Below are 24,137 nucleotides of genomic sequence, written 5' to 3'. Positions count from 1 at the left end.
AGCTGTATAAAACCTTAGTTAGGCCACACTTGGAGTATAGTGTTCAATTCTGGTCGCCACACTACCAGAAGGATGTGGAGGCTTTAGAGAGGGTGCAGAAGAGATTTACCAGAATGTTGCCAGGTATGGAGGCATTAGCTATGAGGAGCGGTTGAATAAACTCGGTTTGTTCTCACTGGAACGAAGGAGGTTGAGGGGCGACCTGATATAGGCCTACAAAATTATGAGGGGCATAGACAGAGTGGATAGTCAGAGGCTTTTCCCCGGGGTAGAGGGGTCAATTACTAGGGGGCATAGGTTTAAGGTGAGAGGGGCAAGGTTTAGAGTAGATGTACGAGGCAAGTTTTTTACGCAGAGGGTAGTGGCTGCCTGGAACTCGCTACCGGAGGAGGTGGTGGAAGCAGGGACGATAGTGACATTTAAGGGGCATCTTGACAAATACATGAATAGGATGGGAATAGAGGGATACGGACCCAGGAAGTGTAGAAGATTGTAGTTTCGTCGGGCAGCATGGTCGGCACGGGCTTGGAGGGCCGAAGGGCCTGTTCCTGTGCTGTACATTTCTTTGTTCTTTGGATGAAAATCAGCCCCACCTGGTTGCAACAGCTAATTTAGAAGTAAAATAACTTTTTTAACAGACACTCTGCAGTACTAAATATTAGCCTATATTTTGCTACCAGCAGTGAACCAACGGGACTAGCCTTTTGTTACACTTACACTTGACCACTGTGGGCTTTTATATTGGGGCAGCATAGTAGCATTGTGGTAAGCACAATTGCTTCACAGCTCCAGGGTCCTAGGTTCGATTCCCGGCTTGGGTCACTGTCTGTGCGGAATCTGCACGTTCTCTCCCTGTCTGCGTGGGTTTCCTCCGGGTACTCCGGTTTCCTCCCTCAGTTCAAAGACGTGCAGGTTAGGTCAATTGGCCACGCTAAATTGCCCATACTGTCCAAAAAGTTTAGGTGGGGTTACAGGGATAGGGTGGAGGTGTACGGCTAGGTTTGAGGTGTGGGCATAGGTAGGGTGCTCTTTCTAAGGGCCGGTGCAGACCCGATGGGCCAAATGACCTTCTTCTGCACTGTAAATTCTCTGATTCTATGAACCAGAACCTACGTTACTTAAGCGTCCGAGCTTGTGCAGTTTCCCTGCAGGGGATGTGGGACTTGTGTGAACAAAGAAAGCAATGGTGTGTTTCTTTAACCAGAGGTTGAAGATTCTTCAGTCATGCAGAGCCCACACCAGAAAGTGCGGGTTAGGATATTTAATTTAATGCAAAAATCACATCTGAAAAAAAATAATAAAAGGAGCAAGAGAAAGATTGGTTAAACCAGAGAGCTAAAAGAGACATAAAGAGAAAAGTCTAAAAAAATAAGTTTTACTGACATTTTATAATTTTAATGAAATCTCCACCAATAATTGAAATCTGATCGAATTGGGGGCCTCACTTGTTGAAATTAATTTTCAGTGACGGAGTGGTTGCTTGGCAAAGCCAATCTTAAACTGGTAATCTTCAGCAAGCAAAAACCATCTCCAAAAATGCATTAATGTCAAAAGAATCTTTAAAATTTGTGGTTAGTCTCTTTCCACACTGGAAGCCTAAGTATGAATTTGTTCTTTAGTTTTAGGTCAGCTGCCCACACCACAGAATGTGAAGTTAACCTCTGTAAACTTTAAGTATTTTGTGACATGGAAAGCAGGAGCTGGGTCGGTTCCAGGCACACGGTACATAGTCACGGCCTGCGATTTAAGGTAGGTCGCTACGTCTGTCGTTGTTGGATTTCTGAGCTGTTTCTCCAGTCAATTCATTGCGTTCTTTAAATTCAGTCTCCAGATGTGTCAGTCTCACTGGCAAGACGGGCATTTAAACACATCTTAGTTGCCCCGGAACAGATGGTGGGGGGCCCCCTTCTTGGATTGCGGGAGCCCATGTGGTGAATGTACACCCACACTGCTGTTAGTGAGGGAATTCCAGGATTCTGACGCAGAGATGAAGAAGGAAAAGGATATTCTTCCAAAGCATTTTGGTGTATAACTTGGGTGCTCTCTTGCACCTGGATGGTAGGAGTCATGGTTTTGGAAATGCTTTTGAAGAAACTTTCAAAAGTTGCTGAATGCAAAGAGCAAACACTGGAACCATGATGGAGGGAGCAATAGAAGGTGGTGGACAAGGTGCCAATTAATTGGCTTGCTTTGTTCTGGCTAGTGTCAAGTTTCTTGAGCGAGTTGAAACAACACCCATCTAGCAAAGTGGAGATTGCCTTTTTAAAAAATTGTTCGTGGGATGTATCTTCACTGTTGCTGGGTCAAAATCCTGCAACACCCTTCCTAAAGCACTGTGGATGCACCTACACCATGTGGACTGCAGCATAGAATCATAGAATGTACAGTGCAGAAGGAGGCCATTCAGCCCATCGAATCTGCACCGGCCCTTGGAAAGAGCACCCCACTTAAGTCCCACGCCTCCACCCCATCCCCTTTATCCCTGTAACCCATCCTAACCTTTTTGGACACTAAGGGCAATTTAGAATGGCCAATCCACCTAACTGTACATCTTTGGACTGTGGGAGGAAATCGGAGCACCCGAAGTAAACACGGGGAGAACGTGCAGACTCCGCATAGCCAGTGACCCAAGCTGTGAATCGAATCTGGGACCCTGGAGCTGTGAAGCAACTGTGCTAGCCACTATGCTACCGTGCGGCCTGTGTCTTAAAGCTGGTGACCGCGATTCTCTGGTCCGGCGCCAAAACGGGAGTACTTTACTCTGGCACCGGCGTTGGTTCCGAGACACGATTCTCGGGTCTTGGGGGGCCAGCACAGTGCTGGAGCAGCCCATGCCGCTCCAGCCGCCAGTCCCGGCGTCGACCCTGCACCGTGGGATCCGCACATGTGGGCGGCACCAACTAGCGCGTGCGCACTGGCTGTCATCCTCACGCCTGCACCGACGCCAAATGGCGCACGGATCCAGGAGCCGGCGCGGAAGAACAGAGGTCCGCAGCCAGAAAGGCCGGCCCGCCGATCAGTGGGCCCTGATCGCTGGCCAGGCCACTATGGAGCGCCTCCCCGGGGTTGCCCCCCCCCTCCCCTCATCCCCCACAGGCTGCCCCCGGACCCTTCAACCCCGAGGTCCCGCCGGCCCAGAGCATGTTAGAACGGCGTCGGCGGGACTCGGATTTTTTTGGACAGCCACTCGGCCCATTCGAGCCAGAGAATCACGGCGCTGCCGGAGGATCGCCGCTACGGCTGTTTGCGGCGATTCTCCATGTGGCCCGGCGCCTTTCGCGCCCGCCCGATTTTTCACGGGCGGGAGAATGGCGTCCCAGCATAGGGGCGGCGTGGCACGATTCGCGCGCCCCCCGCCGATTCTCCGGCCCGGCGGGGAATCGGAGAATCGCGCCAGGTATATTTCCAAGAGGAGCTTAACGTATCATGTACTAGCCACGTAAATGCTATGGTTACAAGAGCAGGTCAAAAGTTTGGAACTTTGTGGTGAATAACTCGCCTCTTGACTTCCCAAATCTTTTCCACTGTATAAAAGTCTCAAGCCAGGAGTGTGGCGGAATACTCTCCACTTGCCTGGGTGAGTACAGCTCCAACAATGCTCGAGCTTAACATCATCCAGGTCAAAGCAGCCGATTGATTGGCACCCCATCGACCACCTCAGAATCGCTCCCTCCTCCACTGCACCGTTGCAGCAGTGTGTACAATCTACAAGATGCACTGCAGCAACTCACCAAGGCTCCTTTGATGCCGCCTTCCAAATCCACAACCTCTACCACCTGGAAGGATAAAGGTAGCATGGGAACACCATCCACTGCAAGTGTCCCTCCAAGCCAGACACCATTGCTCTATCTTCACGGTTGTTGGGTCAAAATCCTGGAGCTCCCTTCCTAAGAGCACAGTGGATGCAGCTACATCACATCGAATGATTTTTAAATGAAAATTGCTTCATTTTCCCAGTGCCATTAAATTTGTTTAAGCTTTGGTTGATGCAGCGCCTCAAGCAGATGTATGATATTATGGGCATGATTTGCCGGCCGCATTGCACCCGGCATTGATCCAACTCTTCCCGGTAAATAGTAGGAGAGCCCAATAAACGGGTTTTATGGCGGATGCCGATCCGTACCAATTGCAGTGCTCCTGATTCGTGGCGCTCGGCGCGATCTGGATCATGCCCTCGCTGGACATGATCCAGATCAGCATATGTAAATGAGTCGTTAAACTCATTTAAATATGTGCATTCCATTTATGGGAGACTCCGGCCGGGATTCACTGGCCCAAAGGTACAGTCTGATGCCGGTGCCAATCGCACCTGGTTTCACAAAATGGAACCCAGACCTGTTGGCCATGCTGAGGGGCTCGGAGGCCTTGGGAGCACCCAGGTGGTTGGGGCAGGGCACTGCCCTTGGTACCAAGGCAATGCCACCCTGGCATTGCCATTCTGGCACTGCAGGGGTGCCAGGTTGGCACCGTCAGGATGCCAAATGGTGGGATGTGAGTAGGGTCATAGATTATCATAGAATTTACAGTGCAGAAGGAGGCCATTCGGCCCATCGAGTCTGCACTGGCTCTTGGAAAGAGCACCCTACCCAAGGTCAACACCGCCACCCTATCCCCATAACCCAGTAACCCCACCCAACACTAAGGGCAATTTTGGACACTAAGGGCAATTTATCATGGCCAATCCACCTAACCTGCACATCTTTGGACTGTGGGAGGAAACCGGAGCACCCGGAGGAAACCCACGCACACACGGGGAGGACGTGCAGACTCCGCACAGACAGTGACCCAAGCTGGAATCGAACCTGGGACCCTGGAGCTGTGAAGCAATTGTGCTATCCACAAGGCTACCGTGCTGCCCGTCATGACCATGATGGGTGGGGGGGGGGGGGGGGGGGGATGCCCCGATGACGAGGATGGCAGCGGGATGGAGACAGGTCACCCTCATGGCTGGATGGGGTGTTGGGGGCCGTGTCATGCAGACATTTAGTGATGGGGGGAGGTTGTTCCCTGAGGTCGAGGGTTGGGGTGTCCCCCATGTCTGAGTGGGGCGGGGGCACGATATCTGTGGGTGGCACGTGTGGGGAACCTTCAGCCTAACTTTGAGGCCTGGGCACACTTTAAAAGGGGTGCTCCGATCTCTGAGGAGTCGGTTTTTAGTACCCCACTCCAGAATTATTCTGAAGTGTGGGATGATTCAGTGCGAATCTCCCCAAACACCAAATAATTGACCAAGTGTGGGTGAGTTGTGATTTGGATTGTGCCCAAACACCTGGCGGAAATCACCCAACAAAACCTGCTCAAACGTTTTAGGAGAATTGCACCAATGTATCAGAGATTGATTTGTATTGTTTTTTTTTGTTAAAGCAGGAGTAATGGGACGTTCATTCCAGTGAAAAAATGCATCAATATTACGACTATGTCCTGCGACCTATCACAGACTTTTAAAATTTTTCATGATCTTTACTGGGTCCGAGTTATAAGCATCACCAATACATCTAAATCCAACTGGGTGGAATCGAATGAACTTCTGCCATTGCGTGACAGTGAGTGTCTTCATCTTTTAAATAAAACTCTGCAGTAATTTAGCCTTAACTGTTAGCAGTAATGAATCCAAAAGAATCACTTAACATTTGGGTCTGTTCAAAACAGTTTATTGAGTTAACACTGGCAGGGAGCAAGCCGTTGGGTTCACCATCTGCCTGTCCCCTGAACATAAAAAATCATAAATTCTTGTGCTATTCTAGCAGTTACACAGCCCACCTCGGCTGAACTTAATCCAATCGTGACAATTATTGCTTACTAGGCAACATGTGGCTGCGTGCTCAGAGCTCATTAACAGACAGGGGCCCTCCTCATGGTGTTTTCCAGACCCCCTTATCAACTGTCCTTGGTGTCATGATATGCAGTCACGCAACCAATGGGTCATCAGAACAGGACACAACCAATGGGTAATCAGAGCACCCAGAGGTGGCATTACCACAAGGGTGCACTACATGACCACTATAAAAAGGACAAGGCATACAGGCCCTGCCTCTTCCATCGGCAGAAAACTAGAGAGCAAGACATTGGTGGTTAACAGCACCATCACACCATAGCACATGGTCTAGAGCAAGCTCATATAGTTAGAGTATACTGAATTACTAGAGTCAGATTAGTAGAGTGTAGAACTCATTTAGGAGCTTTGTCAATCGCTCAATAAATACGTTCAACTTATCTCAGTGTCTGGAGCATCCTTCAGCAAAGCCTACACCAAGTAGCAGCTTACGTTACTCAAAGTAACATAACACCATGCTTGGGTCTTCTTGATACCTCACAAACTGAGACTTTCTGATATTATCCTTGTTATGGACTGGTGCTACAGGCAGCATTCCTCAGAGGCAACTGGGGATAAGAGATGTCCTGCTGAATTAGGTGTGTGTGTGTGTTTAATACATACAGGTTTTCAACGTTGGCTAAAACCCCATGATACCTCGCACACTAATATTAGGATGTAGTATTATACATTGTTAACGTTTACCAAGTATTTAGGTTTATACATTGTTAGTATGTACTTAGTAAGTAATCTGTAGTCCAAATAGTATGCATTTGACACACCCGTTGGCAATGGCGGGACCAGTAGATCCCGCTGGTGTGCCGCCTCCCCCACCGAAAAGCACGCGGCAGGGTGGTCAGTAAATTCCACCCATACTTTTTGTTTTCAACCACTTGGCTGCATATTGTAGGAACACATTGAGCAAGTCTGGTAACTTAGTATGTCAGGTGTTCCTCAATTTGAGGATGATGTCTCGTCAAGGTTGTGAGTTTCTATCAGGAGTTGACTGAGCAAGCTAGATTTTTGGGTGTCTGAGGCAGGAGATCTCATGAAATCGTGAAATACGGAGTGCAGAATTTGCTCCCCTTGTTTTCCTTCTCTGACATCCCTCTGCCTCATTGTGGCACAGGGTCTTGAAGTGTGATACAGCTTGATGGGCAAGTCATTGATCTCCTTCCAGCTCTTAAGGTCAATACTATGGTGCTTAAAGGAAAGCTTCATATTGCCTTTGAAGTGCTTTCTTTGCCCTGCAAACTCTTTTGAGAGTTGAGAGAACAGGGCCTGGTGGGGAAGACCGTCTTTTAGCCTTGTGAGCACGGTGATCAGAACGTGTCAGTTGGTTTTGCAGGAATGTCTCCTGAACATATGTGGACCTGGCTTCAAGACGGGCACAATGTTTGTTGAATGGTCGTTCAATTGAATATGGAAGCCAGAATTTCCCTAGAGCTCTTCTGTGTCACAGTCCAGTCTCACTGCACTACAGGAAATTGGCGTAGACAACTGCTCTGTACGCTCTTGTTGCCGTTTGGGGATCTTTGTTGTGTGATCAATGATAGGCTTTAGAGCGAGATGACTGATGAGGTGTGGGGAGTGCTCAACTTATTCCAAAGTCTGCTCTTCAATATATTTGGGCGGTGTAATAAAAAAGTAAATCAAATTCTGTTCATTCAGACTTTGGAAGCATCAATTTCAAAGAAAATAAAGTGATTATTATAATTGATTATTGGCACTGGAAAATGTGCCAGACAAAGCAGCCTAGAAGTGCTGTAGTCAAAAACCTTTCCCTCTCTCTCTCTTTCACTCTTACGTGACCGAACCTTAATTAATTGGAATTTTCTAGTTCGACTTATACATGAGCCATGGATCTGTACATGAAATTGCACATGCGCTGGCAAGTGGAGTGATGCTGAATAGGCATGCCCGACTGTTCCCTTGTGGTAATAAACAAATTATTGGCAGAGCTTACTTTCCACGGGCTGTCATCAAAGGCATTTTTCCATCTACCAAAAATGAGGGACACACAATAAATAATAATAATAATCGCTTATTGTCATAAGTAGGCTTCAATGAAGTTACTGTGAAAAGCCCCTAGTCGCCACATTCCGGCGCCTGTTCGGGGAGGCCGGTAGGGAAATTGAACCCCTGCTGTTGGCATTGTTCTGCATTGCAAGCCAGCTAAAAAACCCACTGTGCTAAACCAGCCCCTGAAAGATCTATTTCAGATAGGGTGTCTTCGTATGGCACTCATTTTGATCACAGTAAGAAGTCTTACAACACCAGGTTAAAGTCCAACAGGTTTGTTTCGATATCACTAGCTTTCGGAGCGCTGCTCCTTCCTCAGGTGAATCACCTGAGGAAGGAGCAGCGCTCCGAAAGCTAGTGATATCGAAAGTGCTCTGAAAGCTAATGATATCGAAACAAATCTGTTGGACTTTAACCTGGTGGTGTAAGACTTCTTACTGTGCTCACCCCAATCCATCGCCGGCACCTCCACATCATGACTCATTTTGATGGTTAAGGAGGTCAACCCTCAAGAGGCAGGTTCTGCCACAAATTCCACATATGAATCGAATGCGGTGTCATTATTTTCAGCATTGGCATCTGCTGCCAAGCTGCTGTAGCCACTCATCATCGTGGTGGTGCACTCCAATCCACAGGAGGTGTCGCCATTTTTGATGGACTGTATTGCCACCTAATTTTATTATTTTTGGGGTTGATGTATGCTTGCTGAATCAAGAGGTGCAAATTGCAACAATTTGCAATCGCCATGGGGAACCAATAAACAAAAATAACCAACTTTACTGAATGACACCCCCCCCCCCCCCCCCATGAAGAAATTACCAACAAGATTTAAATTTTTGTAAATTTTGCTTTAACGTGAATCAGAACCAAATTAAATTACATGTGAACTAACAGGTAGATTGTACTTCAAACAAAAAGGTGAATTTCACTTCAAATAGTTAATACAGTAAAGATAAGTTTTCTGCAGACATAAGCATTCATGTCTCTCTGCACATAAATGGCGCACTACGTAGCTACACAGTTCCACAATATGTTGTTCTTTATTAACACCGGGAATGTGAGGAATCCTTTCTGTCAACAGCTTTCACTGTCACAATTTCACAGGTACAATTATTTTTTAAAATATATATATTTATTCAAATTTTCAACAAAACACTCCAACCAGAAAAAAAGAATAAAGCACAAAAAAAAAATTATACATGAGATTTCAAACAAAATACATTTACCCCCATTTAACAAATAAACACGCCAGTAAAGAAAAACGCCCCACTCTAACCTAACCAAAACAGAAAAACCAAACCCCCCCCTCCCCACCCTGGGCTGCTGCTGCTGTTGACCTCCACCTAACATTCCACGAGAAAGTCTAGGAACAGTTGCCACCGCCTGGAGAACCCCTGCACAGACACTCGCAAGGCAAACGTTATCCTTTCCAGCTTGATGAACCCTGCCATATCGTTAATCCAAGCTTCCACGCTTGGGGGCTTCGCATCCCTCCACATTAATAGGATCCTTCGCCGGGCTACCAGGGACGCGAAGGCCAGAACACCGGCCTCTTTCGGCTCCTGCACTCCCGGCTCATCCGATACCCCAAATAATGCTATCCCCCAGCTCGGCTTGACCCGGGCGTTCACCACTTTGGACATAGTCCTCGCAAAGCCCCTCCAGAACCCCTCCAGCGCTGGGCATGTCCAGAACATGTGGGCATGATTTGCTGGGCTCCCCGAAATCTCACACACCCGTCCTCCACCCCAAAAAAACTACTCATCCTCGCCCCATATGCGCCCTATGGACAACTTTGAACTGTATTAGGCTGAGCCTGGCGCAAGAAGAGGAAGAATTAACCCTACTCAGGGCATCAGCCCACAGATCTTCATCCAGCTCCTCCCCCAGCTCCTCCTCCCACTTACCCTTTAACTCCTCCACCGAGGCCTCCTCCGCCTCCTGCAGCTCCTGATAGATCCTCCAACCCATACACCCGAAATCACCCTGTCCTCAATCCTTCGTGCTCGGAGCAGCGGAAATTCCCTCACATGCCGTCTCACAAAAGCCCTCACTTGCATGTACCTAAAGCATTCCCGGGAGGTAACCCAAATTTCTCCTCTAGCACCCCTAGGCTCGCAAAAGTCCTATCGATGAATAGGTCCCCCATTCTTTTAATCCCAGCCCGATGCCATCTCAAATACCCCTCATCCACCCTACCCAGAACAAACCTGTGGTTCTCTCGTATCGGGGACCAGACCGAGGTCCCCACCTCGCCCCTGTGCCGCCTCCACTGCCCCAGATCTTCAGAGTCACTGCCACCACCGGACCCGTGGTGTACCTTGTCGGCAGAAGCGGCAACGGTGCCATCACCAGCGCCACCAGACTCGTACCCACACAAGACGCCACCTCTAGCCTCTTCCACGCTGCCCCCTCTCCCTCCATTAACCACTTACCGATCATTGCCACATTAGCTGCCCAATGATAGCCACATAGATTCGGCAGCGCCAGCTCTCTCCTGTCCCTGCTACGCGCCAAAAACATCCGCTTCACCCTCAGGGTCTTATTCGCCCATACGAATCCCATAATACTCCTGCTTACCCGTTCAAAAAAAGCCTTGGGGATTAGGATGGGCAGGCACTGGAACACAACCAGGAACCTCGGGAGGACAGTCATCTTGACCGACTGCACCCTACCCGCCAGGGAGAGTGGCAGCATATCCCATCTCTTGAAGTCCGCCTCCATCTGTTCCACCAACAGTGTCAAATTGAGCTTGTGCAGGGCCCCCCAGCTCCTAGCTACCTGGATCCCCAGGTATCGGAAGCTCCTCTCTGCCCTCTTCAGCGGTAGCTCGCCTATCTCCCTTCCCTGGTCCCCCGCATGCACCATAAAGAGGTCACTCTTCCCCACGTTGAGCTTATAGCCCGAGAAGTCCCCAAACTCCCTAAGGATCTGCATAACCGGGCAGCACGGTGGTGCAGTGGGTTAGCCCTGCTGCCTCAAGGCACCGAGGTCCCAGGTTCGATCCCGATCCTGGGTCACTGTCTGTGTGGAGTTTGCACATTCTCCCCGTGTTTGCGTGGATTTCGCCCCACAACCCAAAGATGTGCAAGGTAGGTGGATTGAACATGCTAAGTTGCCCCTTAATTGGAAAAAAATGAATTGGGTACTCTAAATTTATTTAAAAAAAAAAAAATAGGATCCGAATAACCTCCGCCATCCCCTCCACTGGGTCTACAACATATAAAACAGGTCATCAGCATATAATGACACCCGGTGTTCCTCCCCCCCCGGACCAATCCCCTTCAGTTCCTAAACTCCCTCAGTGCCATGGCCAGCAGCTCAATTGCTAATGCAAACAACAAGGGGGATAAGGGACACCCCTGCCTCGTCCCGCGGTATAACCTAAAGTACTCCGACCCACGCCGGTTCATAGCCACGCTCGCCACTGGCACCCTATATAACAGCCTGACCCATCTTGTGAACCCTTCCCTGAACCCAAACCTCCCAAGCACTTCCCAGAGATACTCCTACTCCACCCGATCAAAGGCCTTCTCCGCGTCCATAGCCTCCACTACCTCCACTTCCCCCTCCACCGAGGGCATCATGATCACATTTAAGAGCCTCCGTACATCCGTGTTTAACTGCCTGCCCGTCACAAACCCCGTCTGGTCCTCATGGATCACCCCTGGGACACAGTCCTTAATCCTCATAGCCAGCAACTTAGCGTCTACATTGAGGAGCAAAATCGGCCTATACGATCCACATTGCAATGGATCCTTATCCCGCTTCAAAAGCAACAAGATCATGCCCGGGACATTGTCGGGGTCAGGGTCCCCTCCTCCCTCGCCTCATTGAAAGTTCTCACCAGCAACGGGCCCAGCAGGTCCACATACTTTCTGTAAAATTCAACCGGGAACCCGTCCGATCCCGGGGCCTTCCCCACCTGCCATGCTCCCCAATCCTTTAACCAGCTCCTCCAGCCCAATCGGCACCCCCAAACCAGCCACCTGCTCCTCCTCCACCCTCGGGAACCTCAGTTGGTCCAAGAATCGCCGCATCCCCTCCCCTCCCTACGGGGGCTCAGACCTATACAGATCCCCATAGAAGTCCCTAAATACCTTGTTTATTCTCACCGCACTCCGCACTGTATTCCCCCCTCTATCTCTAATTCCACCAATCTCCCTCGCTGCCTCCTGATGCGCAATCAATTACTCTCAAGATGAAGTGATTCATAATTGAAGGCTTTAATCTGCTAGAACTGTTCCCCAGGAGCTTCGATACAGAAAGTGAAGGCTGCTGGGACAGCACCGGTTCTTATACTCCGCCTCTCAGGGCGGAGCTACGTACATCAGCCAATGGTAGACTCCTGGGTCTAACCAATGGTCATCCATCTCTCAGGTACCGCAATACCTGGGTCCAGCACCGTGTTAAAGCCCCCCCACCCCCCATTATCAAGCTCCCTGCCTCCAGATCCGGGATCCGACCCAACATACGTTTCATAAATCCAGCATCGTCCCAGTTCGAGGCGTATACGTATACGTTCACCAGTACCACCCGCGTCCCCTGCAACCTACCACTCACCATCACGTATCGACTTCCATTATCAGCCACAATATTCATCGCCTCAAACGACACCCGCTTCCCCACCAGTATCGCAACCCCTCTATTCTTTGCATCCAGCCCTGAATGAAAGACCTGCCCTACCCATCTCTTTCTCAGCCTGACCTGATCTGCCACCTTCAAGTGTGTCTCCTGGAGCATGACCACGTCTGCCTTCAGTCCCTTTAAGTGCGCGAACACCCGGGCCCTCTTGACTGGCCCATTCAGGCCCCTCACATTCCATGTTATCAGCCGGATCAGGGGTCTACTCGCCCCCCCCTGCCGACGAACCAGCCCCTTTTTTAGGCCAGCTACGTGCCCGTGCCTCCCGCACCCTCCAGTCCCCCAGGCGGCGGACCCCCGCCCCGACCCCCTCTTCTATCTCCAGCTCCCCTTTGGCCAATACAGCAGCAACCCAGTCCCCCCCCAGCCAGATCACCGTCCAGCCATTTTGCTCCCCCCATTACACTCCCGTAAGTCAGCTGACTCCTGCTGACCCCAGCCACTCCTGCCATTCCAACGACCCCCCAGTGTGGGAATCCCCCCACCTCCCCCTGTCGATCAATGTGCGCTCTCCTCCAGCACCACCCTTCCCCCCAGGCCCCACCCCTCCCTTTCTTAGCGCGGGAAAAAACCCGTGCTTTCCATCCGACCCGGCCCCGCCTCCTATGGCGCAGCTCCTTTTTCTGCGACCTCGCCCCAGCTCCCCATCCCCGGGCTTCCAACCCCCCCCCTTCATCAGCGGGGACCTGCCCCTATAGTACCGGCGCCCACACTCTCACACAGCCCCCACATCATATCCACTCACCCCTTCCCATTTCCCCTCTTCCCAACCTGAAACCAGAAGAAGAACACCCCCAAAATACAGTAAACACCCCCCCACAACAAACTCTCAGTTCGAGTCCAGCTTTTCAGTCTGAATAAAGATCCACGCCTCATCTGGTGTCTCAAAGTAGTGGTGACGGTCCTAAAAAGTGACCCACAATCGTGCTGGTTGCAGCATTCCAAACTTCACCCCCTTCCGATGGAGAACCACCTTCACCCGATTAAAACCAGCCCTCTTCTTGGCCACCTCCGCACTCCAGTCCTGGTAGACACGGATCTTGGTATTCTCCCACCTGCTGCTCCGTTCTTTCTTCGCCCATTTCAGGACGCCGGTGGAACCTCACCACTACAGCCCTTGGCGGCTCGTTGGCTTTAGCCTCCTTGCCAGTACTCGATGAGCCCCATTCAGCTCCAGGGGCTATGGGAAAGCTCCTGCACCCATCAGCGTGTTGAGCATTGTGGCTCCGTATGCTCCAGCATCGGACCCCTCCTCTCCTTCAGGGAGACCCAGAATCCGGAGATTCTTCCTCCTCGACCTGTTTTCCAGGTCCTCCAAACTTCTCCTGCCACTTCTTGTGTAGCGTCTCGTGCGCCTCCACCTTCACGGCCAGGCCCAAAATCTCGTCCTCATTCTCTGAGGCCTTCTGCAGCTCCTCTCGAATCGCCGCCCCTTGGGCCTTCTGGGTCTCCACCAGCCTTTCGATTGACACCTTCATTGGCGCCAGCATTTCTGCTCTCAGCTCCGCAAAGCAGTTTTTAAGGAACTCTTGCTGCTCCCGTGATCACTGCGCCCACGCAGCTTCAACTCCACCCGTCGCCATCTTTCTTTTCCTCCCCCGCTCTCTTCGCTGCTCCAAAACCACTTTTTTGATCGCTCCACTCCTGGTCCACTCCATACAGTGCTGGGGGAACCTTACTATCACCTTCCCACACTGGGAACCGTCGTACAAGTGCCGTTGGGGCTCCTCAAAAGGGCCCAAAAGTCCGTTCTTGGCGGGGACTGCCGAACGTGCGACCTACCTAGGCATAGCCGCAACCGAAGTCCACAGGTACAATTATGATCAGCAAGAACCCTTCTTTCTTCAGATTTTGACAGTCATGATGGTGTAGTCTCTGTCATGTTTACCTTCTCCCTGTGGGCCCGTATCGAGGTCAGCTCCCCTCTAACCACTGCCTTCAATGCCTCCCAGACCACCGCTGCTGAAATTTAAAATTCAAAGTTCTCAGTCTGACACCAGTCCTTTCCTTTTCGTGAAGTCCGACGCTTCCTCTGGCAACTCCAAATAGAAATGTTGTTCCTCATATGTGACCCAGAGGCAGGCCGGGTACAACAGCCCGAACTTCACCTTTTTCTTGAAAAGGGTCGACCTGATCTGATTGAATCCCGCTCTTCTCCTGGCCACCTCCACACTCGGGTCTTGATAGATCCATAGGATACTGTTGTCCCACTTGCAGCTCCGTGTCTGCTTGGCCCACTGTAAAACACGCTCCTTATTCAGATATCTGTGGAATCTCCCCACCATTGCCCTTGGGGGGTCTCCCATTCGCGGCTACCTTGCAAGCGCTCTTTGAGTCCTGTCCACCTCCAAGGGTCAGGGGAATGCCCCCCCCCCCCCCCCCCCCCCCCCCCCCCCCCCCCCCAGCAGCTTCTCGAACATGGCCACTATTTATACCCCAGTGTCCGCTCCTTCGGATACCTCCGGAAGCCCAATGATCCTCAGGCTCTGCTGGCGGGACCTGTTCTCTAGGTCCTCCACCTTCTCCAGGAGCCTTTTCTGCTGGTCAGCCAGCGCGTTCTCTACTTTCTGGATCGCCCGATCTTGGGCATCCAATCTAAGTTCCAGCCGCAAAATTGCCTCTTTAATCGTGTCCAAGCAGTCCTGCTTCTGCTTGGCGAAGCCCTCCTGGATAACTTGCATCAACTGCTCGATTGACCGCTGGGTCGACAAGCCAGAGGTCCAGTCCTCCGCCATGCTTCCTCCCGGTGCAGCTTCAGCCCAAGCCTTCTCTGTCCTTCTGTTTCTGCCTTTGCGAGCACTCCTAGTCCTCCTCTCCATGCACCCATGTGGGAGTTGAGTTCACAATTGCCTCTGTCATCAATTTTTCAAATCTAGTCCGGTAAAAAATCGGGGGAAAAGGTCCAAACGTCTGACCCGAGCGGGAGCCACCAAATGTGCCACTTACTCCTTCATAGCCGCCACCGGACGTCTCCACCTTTTAAGTTTTATAAACATAATAAATAAATAAAAAATAAATAATCGTTTATTGTCACAAGTAGGCTTCAATGAAGTTACTGTGAAAAGCCCCTAGTCGCCACATTCCGGCATCTGTTCGGGGAGGCCAGTGCGGGAATTGAACCCGTGCTGCTGGCCTTTTCTGCATTACAAGTCAGCTGTTTAGCCCACTGTGCTAAACCAGCCCCATGAATGCGTCTCTGGATTTGGGCCGACTCACCAAGCTGAAAGATTCACATTTTTATCAGAGTAAGAATGTTAGCATCCTGAAATTCTGGTTTGGCGACCTTTTAACAGTTGAATTTTGTTTCATTCAATTGTGGGCTGTGGGCATCGCTGGCTAGGCCAGCATTTATTGCCCATCCCTAGTTGCTCTTGAGAAAGTGGTGGTGAGCTGCCCTCTTGAACCGCTGCTGTCTATGTGGCGTAAGTACACCCACAGTGCTATTAGGGAAGGGAGTTCCATGATTTTGACCCAGCGACAGTGAGGAAATGGCGAATGCAGTTCCAAGGTCTGTACTGTGTGTGGCTTGGAGGGGAACGTCCAGGTGGTGGTATTCCCATGCGTCGGCTGCCCTTGTCCTTCTAGATAGTAGTGGTTGTGGGTTTGGAAGTTGCTGCCTAAGGATCCTTGGCGAGTTCCTGCAGTGGTACACACGGCTGCCACTATTCATGATGGTGGATGGAGTGAATGCTTGTGGATTGGGTGACAGTCAAGTGGGCTGCGTTGTCCTGGATGGTGTTAAGCTCCTTAGTGTTGTTGGAACTGCAGTCATCTAGGCATGTGGAGAGTATTCCATCACAATCTTGACTTGTGCCCTGTAGATAGTGGACAGGATTTGGGGAGAAAGGTGGTGAGTTACTCACTACAGGCTTCCTAGACTCTAACCTGCTCTTGTAGCCACAGTATTTATATGGTTAGTCCAGTTCAGTTTCTGGTTAATGATAAGCCCCAAGGAATTTGATTGTGGGGGATTCAGCTACGGTAGTGCAGTTGAATGTCAACGGGCGATGGCTAGATTATCTCTTGTTGGAGATGGTCATTCCCTGGCACATGTGTGACGCAAAGGTGACTTGCCACATGTCAACCGAAACCTGGATATTGTCCAAGTCTTGCTGCATTTGGACACGGAATACTTCGGTATCTGGGGAGTCGCAAATGGAGCTCAACGTGGTGCGGTCATCAGCAAACATCCCTACTTCTGACCTTATAATGGAAGGACGGTCATTGATGAAGCAGCTGAATATGTTGGGCCTTGGTATTCCCCTGTTCCTTCAATTTTTAAATAATTATGATTAATCTTTTAAATATAACTACATTTTCAGAACTTCTTTTTGTATTGTATCATATTATTTTTCACATAACTGTTGTCATATGACAGTATAGCTGGATTTTGCTGTTTCATTTCTCCAGTTAAGCTGAAAATGAACTACACAATAGATATACCTGGTGCACGGTTAATGCAATAACCAGTAAATTAGTTCAAAAGTTAATTTGATGATGGTGATTTTTCCATGGATACATAACTTAGGAGAACAGAAAGAAGTCAACAAAATAAACCAGATATTTAACTTTTAAGACTGGCAATGACTTAACCCACCTGTTTTATGATGGTAGCACAGTGGTTAGCACTGTTGCTTCATAGCACCAGGGTCATAGGTTCAATTCCCAGCTTGGGTCATTGTTTGTGCGGCGTCTGCATGTTCTCCCCATGTCTGCGTGGGTTTCCTCCGGGTGCTCCGGGGTTTCCTCCCACAAGTCCCCAAAGACGTGCTGTTAGGTAATTTGGACATTCTGAATTCTCCCTCTGGGTACCACAAACAGGTGCCGGAATGTAGCGACTAGGGCATTTTCACAGTGACTTCATTTACAGTGTTAATGTAAGCCTACTTGTGACAATAAAGATTATTATTACTCGATACATATTGGAGAACTCACTGCTCGTAGTGCCGTGGAATCTTTTATGTTCTTCTGAGAGAGAGCAGACTCTTAGTTCAGTTTAAGAAATGCAAAAATCCTGTAGTTGACTTGAACAGCACAGTTAATTTCCTGGCATTTTAGGGCAAGTATGTGAATAGTATTTCTGTTTGATACCAGAACACGATGAGTTTTGTGCCAATTACTCTTTTATTGTTGACCCACATGCCGGGCCCCTTGTCTCCAGCGAAATTAAATGCCCTGATGGGTAAATGCTTGCCCATATAGCTATGTGGTACTCTCCTTGGTTGTATGCACATTTTGGTTTTAAGTAAGGTGAAGTAGTCAATCTTGTTTGGTTTCAAAACGTTTGTATCTCATTCCCCCATTTAGACAATGAGATAACTGGAGAAAGGCGCATTCATCCTCTGCTCAGCATTGAATTCAGTAACTGGAAGAGTTTTCTGTTTGTCCCTGTGTGGCACTCCTTACAAAGGGGGCAACCTCAAAATTTCCAGCATCCTCCCATCCTTACCTCCATTTGGGGCTCCCATAGATGATAGAGCTACGCAACACGAGGAACAATTTCCTGTTTTAGAGTTTGGGAGGGAAGAGGTTGAGGATATGTGTGCACATTTAGCACAGATTTTGGAAGTGATATTTAACTCCGTAAACAGCAGATCGAAGATGTTGCTTCATGAGAAAAGATGACGTGCTTGGAATTTTGGAGTGGTCACTAACACCTAGCAATGCTGTCATTCATTTAGTTGCTTCTCTGTCAGCATCAAAAGACCCATCTCGTCAGTCCAGTCTCAATGCAGTAGAGTATTCTTCCCATCCAGGAATGAAAACATGCTGCACTCATCACTCTTCCTGTCATTCGGGTGTCCCTTGAATTGTGCTTTTTTAAAGAAATGTATCTAGATGGGTTAGTCATCGTGAAGTTATGCCTCAGCATGTTTTCATGCTGTAGCACCTATGGGTGCAGCTGTCCTTGACATTAACCATGACGTTAAGGTACAGAAAGTAATATGTTGGCTTGGGGTGGGGCGCTGGGTTTTACTGAACAAAGTGACTGAATGTTTAACAACTTTAGCTGTTTAATATAGTAAATATGTCAAATTGCATATATAGTTACTAAGCACTGCACTGTTCTAATATATATACTATTATCACTGGAGTTATTTATAATTCAGACTCAGAGGTTAAAAAAGAAGAGGCACTCAGTTTGCATTTTGAGTTAATTAAGGCGACCGCCTACAGATTTATAAAAGACGGATTGTGTTTGATGAATCTAATAGAATTTTTTGATGTAATAACAACGGGTTGAGGGGCCGAATGCAGTGGATGTTGTCCATATGAATTTTAAATAAGCATTTGACAAACTACCACATTAAAGGCTCATTAACAAAACTGAGGCTCATGGGATAGGCGGACCAGTGTCAGCTTGGATTAAAAAAAATTAGATTTAGGGCAGGAAAGAGCGGGTCGAATAAAGGTGTGTTTTTCAGACTGGAGAATGGTAAACATTGATGTTCCCCAAGGGTCAGTGTTGGTGCCGCTGCTTTTTTTGTTATATATAAAAATGACTTTGATATTGGAATACTCGGTAAAATTTCAATTTGCCGATGATATGGAACTTGGTGGTGTGATGTGGCTAGTAGAATGGGGAGGTAAGTGGCAGATGGAATTTAATGTTGAGAAGTGTGAAGTGATGCATTTTGGCAGAAGGGATAGGGAGAGGCAATATAGACAATGGCATGGTTCTTAAAAGTATGCAGGAACAGAGGGACCCGGGAGTTTACGTGCATAGACCTTCGATGATGGCAGGACAGAGAACATACAGTGCAGAAGGAGGCCATTCGGCCCATCGAGTTTGCACCGACCCACTTAAGCCCTCACTTCCACCCTATCCCCATAGCCCAATAACCCTTCCTAACCTTTTGGACACAAAGGGCAATTTAGCATGTCCAATCCACGTAACCTGCACGTCTTTGGACTGTGGGAGGAAACCGGAGCACGCGGAGGAAACCCACGAAGACACGGGGAGAACGTACAGACTCCACACAGACAGTGACCCAGCTGGGAATTGAACCTGGGACGCTGGTGCTGTGAAGCCACAGTGCTAACCACTTGTGCTACCGTGCTGCCCAACATATTGAGAGATTAGTTAGCAAGCATATGGGATCTTGGGTTTGATAAATAGTACAAGAGCAGGGAGGTTTTGCTGAAGTTTATAATGCTTTGGTTGGGCCACAACTAGAGTATTGTTTCCAGTTCTGGTCACCATACTGTTGGAAGGTGAGATCCTTGAGAGCATGCAGGGAGGCTTTACCAGAATAGTTCCAAAAATGAAGGAATTTAGCTAGTGTCAAATTGGAGAAGCTGAGGTAGTTGTTGAAGCAAAGGAGATGGTTGGGTGATCTGACCAAGGTATATAATATTATGGCAGTTTTAGATGGGGTAGACAAGGAAAAACTCCCATAAACTAATGAAGAAAGGTTGGGGGAGGGGGGAACACAGATGTATAATTTTGGGCAAGCAATGCACCAGGGTGTGTGAAGAACTTTTTAATGCAGCAAATGGGGATGGCAAGGAATTCACTGCCTATGAGAGTGGCGGGTGACATGTTGACGGGAATATTACAGAAGGAAATTAGAAAGGCACTTGTGGGAAATAAACTTGTACAATTATGAGGATAGAATGGGGGAATAGGACTGATTAGATTGCTCTACAAGGAGCCAGCATGGACTCAATGGGCTGAGTGGTCTCCTTCTATGCCGCAGTGACTCTGATTGTCCCGCCTCCAGGTTTGACGGCAGTCAGCCATGATTCGCCCCCTCTGAAATGGCGTCATCATGCCATTGTAATGGCGTTGGCGCGTCATTGGCAGGCCCTCTCATGACATTCCATCCCCGACGGGCCGAGTTCTCGACGCCCTGGGACACGTGTGGTCTCAGCAGTCGGGAACCCGGCGTGGCGCTGCGGACTATATCCAGCGCCGGCACACTTGGCCGGGATCCGTACCTCTGGCCGGGAGGAGCCGGGGGGACTGGTAGGGGGCGGGCAGGGGGGGGTTGCCTGTGGGGTTGCAGATGGTGGATCAGGTCTGCGCACGACCGGCGCCATGTTGTATGGCACAACCGCTGCAGGTCATCAGCCGTGCGCATGCGTGGCCAGAGACCTGGCCATTTTCCGGCTGTTTTTGGTGTGCAACTGCTAGCCCCTCACTGGTCCTGGAATCGGTGAGGGTTCAGTGCCGATTTCTTTCATCGTAGACCTTCCGCAAATTCTCATTTGAGCCGGTACCTAGCCGCTGAAACGGAGAATCCAGCCCATGGTTTCTGATTAATTCGATATTTAATCTGACTTACAGTATAGATCAATGGAAGCCCAGACCCACTACCTTTCACGGTTTTATTTAGCTGAGGCTTGCCATTTTCATTGGCAGATCACATTTGATAAAATGGTCGTATCTGTATGGTGGTAGCAGAAATCTAGCAGATCCAATTTGTTGGTGGCTGTCAGACTTCTGTGTCAGACCAGTTGCTCTGCTGTTCTTGTCCTCTGATATGGTGTTTGTGTTAAGTCAGCACAGTAATTTCAGGTAACCCTCATCTCAAATTGTTGGCTCGAGCATGATCTTGACAAGTGCCTTTACACACTTTGCCTTCACGCCAGCTGAAGCTTAACTGCAAATAGTGCAAATCTACTTTTTTTTAGCTTTAATTATTAAAGAGCTCAATGGATTTACTTTGCATTTCTGATCCGAATTAAGTAGACTGGAATTTGCCTAAAAGATTGCTGTTCAGTGTTCTTAGCTATAAATCTGTAACCTACTTAGTTAACACCTCCAAAGAACTATTGGTTACAGTGAAAAAGAAAACTTTTTATCCTGCTGGATATTTGATAGATTAATACAAAACTAATTCTGCTGCCCTGTCCTTCCTACAATTATATCAAATCTGTAGACAGTTGATAAGTACTCATTCTTCTGAGTCAGGAAACCAGGGGTCCAACCTCAGAGGCACTACCAAAACGGGGGAATGCTGCACTATTGGAAGTGCCAGCTTTCAGAGGAGTTTTTAAAGTACTCTCTGCCCTTTCAGACCCCTTGATACTATTTAAAAAATGACCCCCTGTGTTTTGGCCAATATTTACCCCTCAGTCAGCATCATTAAAAGTTAGGTTGGCTGACCATTCCCACATTGCTGTTTGTTGGAATTAGCTTGTGTGCAAATGACCTGTGTTTGCCTACAGTACGACATTACAAGAGTGACTACACCTCATAAGGTGGCGTTGTGGCGCAACGGGTAGCCTCCCTGCCTCTGAACCACAAACTCTGGGTTCAAGTCCCGTCCTAGGACTTGTGGCAAGGAAGGTGCATTCGTAATGTGGTCAAGAGTTTGAGTGTGTCAACCTGCAAATCCATCCAAACACACCAATGACTGGTGGTAAGAGTATGAGAGGCTCCTGCCAACCATGCTTGATGTGTAGAGCTCCCCAAGCTCCTGGTGACAAATTAGTGACCTGTTCTGGAATAACGAACAATGGAAAAAGACAAAAGTCTGCCTTAGTGCACAACCAAATGCAGAAAGAGAATTGGAATGGAAAATTACATAAATATTTATATAGGATTAGTTGCGTACTTGGTAATGTTTAGTCTATGTTGATTTTAGTTTGTTTTTACAATAAAAGTCTTAAAACATGACATCTTGTCATGTAATTATTCTTGTTGATTGCTGAAAAATTCATGTCTCGTTTTGAAAGTTATCATAGAGATCATGACAGTTTTTTTTCCAGTTTTCACAATGGTGATGTGAGAGACAAGTTCAAAGTCTGGCAGTGTCTGTAGAGAGAGAAGCGAGAGTTAACATTTCAAATCAATATTACTTTTTTTTTTAAACTAGAGAATCTGATGGGTTTCATGGTGTTGCAAAATGGAGGAGGGACAGATGTAGGAAAAGAGAAGATCAGGGAGAGGAAAGGTCAGGGATATTAAATGGCAAAAGACAGAGTGGTAATAATATTAATAATGATATTAAGAAAGAAACAAAGCATTGATCCAGAGAAGGTGTGAATAGCAGAATAAAGGTCAGTGTTGTCTAGCAAAATAGCAACATGAAGCTCATCACTTCACTTCACTCTTCAGTTCCAAAACAGTCATATTTAACTGGAAGCATGAACTCTGTTTCTCTCCCCACAGATGCTGCCAGATCTGCTGAGGTTTCCCAGCACTTTCTGATTTTATTTCAGATCTCAAGCATCTGCAGTATTTTGCTTTTATTAAAGGGGGTAGCTTGCTGGTTACACTAAAGTATATATCCTCCACTCAGAGACAGTGACTTTGATTGACAATTATTACCACATCTTTTGAACCAAGGGAATGTCCTTGATATGCTGGAAATCTCTGCGATTGACAATTTGATGGCAGTTTATCTATTAGACATTAAGATGGCAGTTCTTAAAAAGAATGTAAAGTCAAAAATAAAATTAAATAGATTTTACATTTCTGAAAACGTCTTATCTTTTCAAAGCCTGTCTGTGGCTTGTTTCAGTGGAGTGCTTTAACATCTGACAACTATACGGGAAGAAGGGCACTTATGATGGTTTACAATGCATTGTATTAACCGGTGTATATCGTATATTACAATCCCAAGGTTACGCTTTGTTGAGCTAAATATCAAATTCCTACAATTTCATTTGTGGGAACCTCTAATGGCATTGAACTCTTAAAAAAATTTTTTTTTAAATCAAACCTACAAATTGAGAGTCAATTATGCAATACTGTACTAAGTTCCACATCTTTTCCAGATACTTTCATGTTCCTGATAATTCATTAATGCTTTTTTAAAAATTTCATACAGCCATCTTGGGTCCTCCGATTGTCAATGTGACAAGCAATATTCAGACTATCAAAATTACTCTAGATATGCCTCTGACTCCACACAAGGATAACGATAAGCCAATGACCGTGAAGGGTATTGATTTGTCATTAATTTATATTGTTACCTTACTCGACAAAGATGGCAAGGAACTTGCGGTAATTATGAACAATTATTTGTGTTGTACTGGCAACATATTTTAATAATGTTTCAATTAAGATTCAAAACATATGCATAATGTAAACCATAACAATATTTTCAGGATGTATATAGTGAATGTATATTATATGTAAATAGGCTTATAAAACAGTTTTGTGCCACTAGCTGTAATGGGAGCTTGGCCATTACTAAAACAGCCTATCTGACCTCCTGTTCAGGATCAAATTGGGACGAAGGTCCACTTTAAAATTCTGTTTCCCTTTTCTGTATTTCTGATGTCCTACCCAACATTTGTCCCTCAAACATCATCATCAAAAAACAGGTTATCTGTGAATTGCCTTGTTAATGTTTGTGGGATTGCACCGTGTAGGAATTAAGTTAACCCCACAGACAAATGCCAACACTGCATCTAAGCTACACTAAATATGAACTTACGATAAAGATTCAACGTAAGCTAATTGAATATTGTGACAGGCATAGGTCTGAGTGGCCTACTCCTGCTCCAAAAGCCTTGCTTATTTGAGCAAGTATCCATGCCAGTTACAAGACATTGGGCGAGTGTTCACCTAACTGATAACAATGTGGTACTTCACACATAACAGAGTGCACACTAAATCTTTCCAGTGCACATTATGCTTCCCATCACAAGGAATGGAAAATAGATGCACATTTGAACTGGGCTCTAGGGCTGCAAAGTCAGA

At 47.7% G+C, this 24,137-nt stretch overlaps 1 protein-coding gene across 3 annotated transcripts in view; it reads left to right on the top strand.

Annotated features, from left to right (window-relative positions):
• The window catches only part of LOC140420969 (interleukin-20 receptor subunit alpha-like), a 72,481-nt gene that overhangs the window by 23,078 nt on the left and 25,266 nt on the right, over window positions 1-24,137 (top strand). For 2 of the 3 annotated variants that reach the window (XM_072505179.1, XM_072505181.1), the window contains 3 exons: window positions 1,620-1,749; window positions 5,365-5,543; window positions 23,260-23,435. In XM_072505179.1, coding sequence (XP_072361280.1) covers window positions 1,620-1,749; window positions 5,365-5,543; window positions 23,260-23,435 — 485 coding nt within the window. The remainder of the gene's footprint in view (window positions 1-1,619; window positions 1,750-5,364; window positions 5,544-23,259; window positions 23,436-24,137) is intronic. The other variant, XM_072505180.1, reaches the window with a different exon arrangement.

The sequence above is a fragment of the Scyliorhinus torazame genome, chromosome 5 (genome assembly GCF_047496885.1).
Source record: "Scyliorhinus torazame isolate Kashiwa2021f chromosome 5, sScyTor2.1, whole genome shotgun sequence".
NCBI classification, from domain to species: Eukaryota; Metazoa; Chordata; class Chondrichthyes; order Carcharhiniformes; family Scyliorhinidae; genus Scyliorhinus; species Scyliorhinus torazame.
The sequence above is the reverse complement of the archived record's forward strand: the minus strand, read 5'-3'. Positions and strand labels throughout refer to the sequence as shown.